This window comes from Cherax quadricarinatus, chromosome 24, assembly GCF_038502225.1.
Source record: "Cherax quadricarinatus isolate ZL_2023a chromosome 24, ASM3850222v1, whole genome shotgun sequence".
NCBI classification, from domain to species: Eukaryota; Metazoa; Arthropoda; class Malacostraca; order Decapoda; family Parastacidae; genus Cherax; species Cherax quadricarinatus.
The window spans coordinates 23,319,999-23,327,763 of record NC_091315.1 but is presented as its reverse complement, the minus strand read 5'-3'; the positions used below and the strand labels follow the sequence as shown (position 1 = coordinate 23,327,763).

The following is a 7,765-nucleotide window of genomic DNA, read 5'->3' as shown; positions in this document are numbered from 1 at the left end:
TACACACACACACAGACACACACACACACACACACACACACACACACACACACACACAGACACACACACACACACACACACACACACACACACACACACACACACACACACACACAGACGATGTGAAGTTAATGAGAAGAATCGAATCGGACGAGGATCAGGCAGGACTACAAAGAGATCTGGACAGGCTACAAGCCTGGTCCACCAACTGGCTCCTTGAATTTAACCCTGCCAAATGCAAAGTCATGAAGATTGGGGAAGGGCAAAGAAGACCGCAGACACAATATAGTTTAGATGGCCAAAGACTGCAAACCTCACTCAAGGAAAAAGATCTGGGGGTGAGTATAACACCGAGCATATCTCCTGAGGCGCACATCAATCAGATAACTGCTGCAGCATACGGGCGCATGGCAAACCTACGGATAGCGTTCCGATACCTCAGTAAGGATTCGTTTAAGACTCTGTACACCATCTACGTCAGGCCCATACTGGAGTATGCAGCACCAGTTTGGAATCCACACCTAGTCAAGCACGTCAAGAAATTAGAGAAAGTGCAAAGGTTTGCAACAAGACTAGTCCCAGAGCTACGGGGGTTGTCCTATGAAGAAAGGTTGAGGGAAATCGGCCTGACGACACTGGAGGCCAGGAGGGTCAGGGGAGACATGATAACGACATATAAAATACTGCGCGGAATAGACGAGGTGGACAAAGACGGGATGTTCCAGAGATGGGACACAGACACAAGAGGTCACAATTGGAAGTTGAAGACTCAGATGAATCAAAGGGATGTTAGGAAGTATTTCTTCAGTCATAGAGTAGTCAGGCCATGGAATAGCCTAGAAAGTGATGTGGTGGAGGCAGGAACCATACATAGTTTTAAGGCGAGGTATGATAGAGATCATGGGGCAGGGAGAGAGAGGACCTAGTAGCAATCAGCGAAGAGGCGGGGCCAGGAGCTGTGAATCGACCCCTGCAACCACAAATAGGTGAATACAAATAGGTGAGTACACATACACACATACACATACACACACAAAGACCTGTCTATGGATAAGTTCCTCTGACAACTAGTTACTAGCATACGTCATTGCAAATATTTTGTAACTATTTAAATAAAATTATATAAAAATTTAAAAGCCTTCTGTATATTAATATCATGAATAATGTATTTCTTTTAACTGTTTTCTAAATCAGGAAACTAGCTTTTGTATTAATATATTTAAGTAGTTATAGCCATTTATAGTAGTGTTTGATATCTGTTATACATTAGTTTTGAATTGATAGATATTTTAAGGTAACAGGAATAATTTGTTAATTTGATCAACTTACGTTCTTGGCTGCAGCACATGCATCCATAACCTTGACAGTCTCCCACGTTTATGAAGCCATTAACACAGTCCTTCCGGTCTTGAACACAAAAGCCATTGATGTCAGTGCACGACTTCAGTGGCGTGCATTGCTTGGCACAACACTTACAATTTGTTCCCAAGTTACAAATGCCGGGAGTCACTCGCTCATTTCTTGCGCAGGTTAATTTACACTGACCTCCCTCGTACAACAAGCAGGATCCGGTGTTTGGGCATGCTGTGGAACAGTCATATGTTGAACTGCAACTCTTGACTTTCGTTAATACATAAATGATTTAAGGCTCTATTATTCATTTTCGAAAAGTCTCAATGAAAGCCAGAACTCATGAGATTAACATCTCTCTGGCCACAACTCGTTGAGAACAAACGAACACACGCTCGTGCGCAAGCACACGCACACACCCGCACACACACACACACACACACACACACACACACACACACACACACACACACACACACACACACACACACACACACACACACACACACACACACACACACACACACACACACACACACACACACACACACACACACACACACACACACACACACACCTGCACAAGAAATGGACTGCAAGAAGGGGTTTGACACAGTTCCACACAAGAGATAAGAACATAAAAACATAAGAAAGAAGGAACACTGCAACAGGCCTACTGACCCATGTGGAGCAGGTCCATGTCCCCCCCGGATTAGACCAATGACACCCCCCCGGATTAGTCCAGTGACCCACCCAGTCTGGTCACCTTCACTCAAGGATGGAGCACTGCACCAGACCCAGCAGCACAAGCTAGTCAGGTCCAACTCACACCCACCCACACCCACTCATGTATTTATCTAACATATTTTTAAAACTACAAACCGTTTAGGCCTTAATAACTGTACTCAGTAGTTTGTTCTGCTCATCCACAACTCTATTACCAAACCAGTGCTTTCCTATATCCTTCCTGAATCTGAATTTTTCCAACTTGAAACCATTGCTGCGAGTCCTGTCTTGGCTGGAAATTTTCGGCACGCTATTTATATCCCCTTTATTTATTCCTGTTTTCCATTTATACACCTCAATCATATCCCCCCTAATTCTACGCCTTTCGAGAGAGTGCCGATTCAGGGCCCTCAGCCTATCCTCATAGGGAAGATTTCTGATACATGGGATCATCTTTGTCATCCTCCTCTGTACGTTTTCCAGAGCATTTATATCCATTCTGTAATACGGTGACAAGAACTGAGCAGCATAGTCTAGTAAAAGGACACAAGTGCAACTAATGTGACATTTTATTGTGGCAACGTTTCGCTCTCTAGGAGCTTTGTCAAACCGATGACAAAGCTCCTAGAGAGCGAAACGTTGCCACAATAAAATGTCACATTGGTTGCACTTGTGTCCTTTTACTTTACATATTGTCGGTAATTCTGCCAACATTATTACACAGCATAGTCTAAATGAGGCCTAACCAAGGATATATAGAGTTGAAGAACAACCTGAGGACTTCTATTATTTATACTTCTAGATATGAAGCCAAGAATTCTGTTAGCTTTATTGCGAACACTAATGCACTGTTGTCTTGGTTTTAGATTACTGCTAACGAGAACTCCTAAATCCTTTTTGCAATCAGTAGTATTAAGATCTACATTATTTAGCTTATATGTGACATGGTTATTTAACTGTCCAACATTTAGAACTTTGCATTTGTCAATATTAAACTGCATCTGCCACTTCTCCGACCATTGCACCAGTCTATTCAAATCATCCTGGAGTGCTCTAATGTCCTCATTAGAATGAATTGGACGGCATATTTTGGTGTCATCAGCAAATTTGCTTATGTTGCTATTTATTCCCTCATCTATGTCGTTTATGTAAATTGTGAACAACAACTGACCCCTGAAGAACACCGCTTGTGATGTGTCCCCATTCTGATTTCTCCCCATTTATGCAAACTCTGCTGTCTATTTGTCAGCCATGCCTCTACCCAGGAAAAAATTTCTCCTCCTATTCCGTGTGCCTTAAGTTTCCTCAATAGCCTCTGGTGTGGAACTCTATTGAAAGCCTTACGGAGGCTGTCATCCAATTAATTGTTTCTCCTTTGTTTACTGTCCGATTTCCTTCAGTTTTGGTACACAAGACAAAGTGTTTTCTCTCTTTCCTGAAAATATTTATAAAAAATATACCTCAAACAACAACTGAGAAGACTGAAAAAGGACTGATTTTCTGAAAATGCCCTTGGGGCGCGATTTATTCCTATATGGGACGACGTAAGGTTGTTTGGACACTTGGTGCCGAGAGAGCAATGCTTATACGAATTTTGTTCAGGAGCTTTCCTCTAAATAACTTATCTTTATTTCACAAAAAAATAAAGTTTGTTAGTTCTTGGAATGTTGCAAAAGAATCTGCCCTTTATTCCAACATAACTCCCAAAGTATTTGGAATATTTCCAGAAATATGCCGTATAAAATTAGAGAAATCATCATTCTATAATTTCTGTGAATATTATTCCATTTTTTTTAAGTAACAAAGGAAGAAATAGGTACATTAGGTGAATAAGTTACTTCTGAGATATTGGCCTGGAACGCCGGCCGGCCCACCGTCTCGAAAAAAAAAAATCGCGAAAATCGCGTTTGTTTGGGTGTACTTCTTAGTAAACTGATACTCTAGTGTAGTTATTCTCTTCAAAACACCGTTTTCTCTTACTCAAAGACGACATATGAGAGGAGTAACATATTGGCAACCAAGATTACCTACCTGACCCATAGTCAGGACATCCCAATTTAGCCCACCCAGGTAATTTTTCAGTCCCATGAAGTCGGTCAAGCGAAAATCTGGCACAGAGATTTGATTGCAGTTATCTGGGTAATTCCATGATATATTGAAACTAAGTGATTTGTGATCACTTTCCCCAAGCTCATCATTAACCTCAAGATAATTAATTAGTGACTCTTTGTTGGCAAGAAGCAAGTCAAGCAGATTGTTTACTCTAGTTGGTTCTGTCACAACCTGTTCTAAAGAGCAATTCTGAACCGTATCAAGAAAGTCACTAGACTCAAGATTTCCTGTCATATTGTTCCAATCAACTTGTCTAAAGTTAAAATCTCCCATTATCACAACATTTTCAGATCTAGATGCCTTATGAATTTCCTCCCATAACAGCTTACTGCCCTCCCTATCAAGGTTTGGGGGCCTATAAATCATACCCAAAATTAATTTGCTACGTCCGTCGAGAAACTGAAGCCAAACAGATTCTGTGTTCGATGTTTCTAATCTTATATCATGTCTAAGACAACATTTAAATTTTTTCTGACATACATCACCACACCACCACCCTTCCTGTTGACCGTATCAGTGTGGAATAGTTTATAACCCTGTATGTTGCATTAAGAAGGCATTTCTCTATGTTTCAGGTTAAACCAGGTCTCTGTTATACCAATAATATCTATATTACCTACACTTGCAAGTAATCTTAACTCATCTATCTTATTTCTTAGACTCCTACTATCTCTATAGTAAACCTTAAGGGAGCTAGTCACTGGTTGCCCTCTACTATTTCTCTTTGTTTGTTGATCAATTGGTTTGCCATTACAAGCAACTTTATTTTGAATATTGTATTTTAAACATATCCCTGAGGGATCCCGGTAATTGCTGCTTTTAACCCTAGTGCTGCAGCCTGATTGTTTCCCACAAACACCCAGACTTCTATAATACATCAGTTTAAATTCCAAGGCAAGTCATCAATTACCCTCTCGATTGAATTGGCTAATGTAACCACTCCATCCCCAGAGAGATGAATCCCATCCCTTGCATACATATCATGTTTGCCAAAGAATAGGTCCCAATTATCAGTGAATGGGATTGCAAGTTCCTTGCAGTACCTGTCTAGCCAGCAATTTATTGCCCACTCCCATTCTAGGCAAGATGCGACATATGACTGGGATCCCTCCCTTAGACCTAACTACTTCTACGGCTGACCTGTACTTATCCAGCAGCTCCTCTCTCCTCCCCTTCCCATTGTCATTACCCCCAGCAAAAAGACAGATAATGGGCTTGTTCCCATTACCTGCCATAATATTATCCAATCTGCTGACTATGTCACCAACACCAGCTCCAGAAAGACACACTCTCTGTCTGACCTTTCTGTCTCTGTTACAAAATGCATGGCCCATATATCTTACCTGAGAATCGCCTACTATTAAAATATTCTTACCTTGATTAGCAGGGAAATAAGTGGTACCTTCAAACTCACTAACCACTGAAGTACACTCGTCTTGGAGAACAGAGAATCGATTTCCTACCTTCACATCTTCTCTATTAACTCTCCTCATCTTCCTTCTTCCTGAACTGTGAACTACTTGCCACGTAAAGCGGCTGCCACTATCACTGCTGGTGACCATTTTCTCCTTACCAGCTAAATCCTTCTAACACTTGCTACCAAACTCATCTATGCGATGCTTCAGCCTCCTATTTTCCTCCTGAAGAAGTAGAATCTCCTTCTTCAACACTTGAACCAGAGATTCTAAAACACTACAAACCATGGTGTTTGGTAACAGCCCACGCTAACTCTCAAGAGCTTAGGCAGGTATGACCGCAGGTGACCACTGGCCTGAGCATACAAAAACTGGAGGACCAAGCAGGGATAACAGGGAAGGCACTACAATGGGTCAGGGAATACTTGTCAGGAAGACAGCAGCGAGTCGTGGTACGTGGCGAGGTGTCAGAGTGGGCACCTGTGACCAGTGGGGTCCCACAGGGGTCAGTCCTAGGACCAGTGTTGTTCCTGGTATTTGTGAACGACATGACGGAAGGAATAGACTCCGAAGTGTCCCTGTTTGCAGATGACGTGAAGTTGATGAGAAGAATTCATTCGATCGAAGACCAGGCAGAACTACAAAGGGATCTGGACAGGCTGCAGACCTGGCCTAGCAATTGGCTCCTGGAGTTCAACCCCACCAAGTGCAAAGTCATGAAGATTGGGGAAGGGCAAAGAAAACAGCAGACGGAGTACAGTCTATGCGGCCAGAGACTACAAACCTCACTCAAGGAAAAAGTTCTTGGGGTGAGTATAACACCAGGCACATCTCCTGAAGCGCACATCAACCAAATAACTGCTTCAGCATATGGGCGCCTTGCAAACCTCAGAACAGCATTCCGACATCTTAATAAGGAATCATTCAGGACCCTGTACACCATGTACATTAGACCCATATTGGAGTATGCGGCACCAGTTTGGAACCCACACCTAGCAAAGCACGTAAACAAACTAGAGAAAGTGCAAAGGTTTGCAACAAGACTAGTTCCAGAGCTAAGTGGTATGTCCTACGAGTAGAGGTTACGGGAAATCAACCTGACGACACTGGAGGGCAGGAGAGATAGGGGAGACATGATAACGACTTACAAAATACTTAGGGGAATTGACAAGGTGGACAAAGACAGGATGTTCCAGAGCTGAGACACAGCAACAAGGGGACACAGTTGGAAGTTGAAAACACACATGATTCACAGAGTAGTCAGGAAGTGGAAAAGCTTGGGATGTGATGTAGTGCAGGCAGGACCCATACATAGCTTTAAACAGGGGTATGATAAAGCTCACGGTTCAGGGAGAGTGACCTAGTAGCGACCAGTGAAGAGGCGGGGCCAGGAGCTTGGACTCGACCCCCATGCAAACTCAATTAGGTGAGTATACACACACACACACACACACACACACACACACACAAAGACCTGTCTTTCTATAAGTCAGACACCATTGCAAATATGTTATACCTATTTAAATAAAATTATAAAAAAATTGAAAGCCTACTGTATATTAACATCATAAATTATGTAAAATTTCTTTTTTCACTTTTCTAAATCAGGAAATTAGTTTTGAATTATTATATTTAAATTGTTATAACTCAATTAGGGTAGTGTTTGATATATATTTATTTTGTACCGATAGATATTTCAGGATAATAAGAATTATCTGGTAATTTGATCAACTGACTTTCCGGGCTGCAGCACATGCATCCATAACCTTGACAGTCTCCCACGTTTATGAAGCCATTAACACAGTTCGTCTTGTCTTGAACACAAAAGCCTTTGACGGCAGTGCACGACTTCAGGACGCTGTATAGCAATTTTCTGCTCTCTCTCAAAAAAAATCGAAAAATTATGGAAATTGAGTTATTTATACAGAGAAATGGTTTAACTCTGTGGCAACACAATGGTACCAGAATGAATGTTCATTTATATCAGGTATGGTGACGGCGATATGGGTAGCGAGTCTGCTCACAGCCCATATATTTTTTTGGAATTTTTTCCTTGTTTTTTATCTCTTTTTCTTGCATTACTCTTTCTATTATAATAACTGACTATTTGGCATCGTAAAACAGTAGGCGGAGCTTATCCGTAAACTTAGAGCCAACCAGGA

The 7,765-nt window shown here is 41.8% G+C and overlaps 1 protein-coding gene across 1 annotated transcript in view; it reads right to left on the bottom strand.

Annotated features, from left to right (window-relative positions):
* Positions 1 to 1,237: 1,237 nt before the first annotated feature.
* LOC128690751 (protein psiQ-like) overlaps positions 1,238 to 7,765 on the bottom strand; it is an 84,944-nt gene continuing 78,416 nt past the window's right edge. Inside the window, exon 9 of the mRNA XM_070088486.1 lies at positions 1,238 to 1,584. Coding sequence (XP_069944587.1) covers positions 1,238 to 1,584 — 347 coding nt within the window. The remainder of the gene's footprint in view (positions 1,585 to 7,765) is intronic.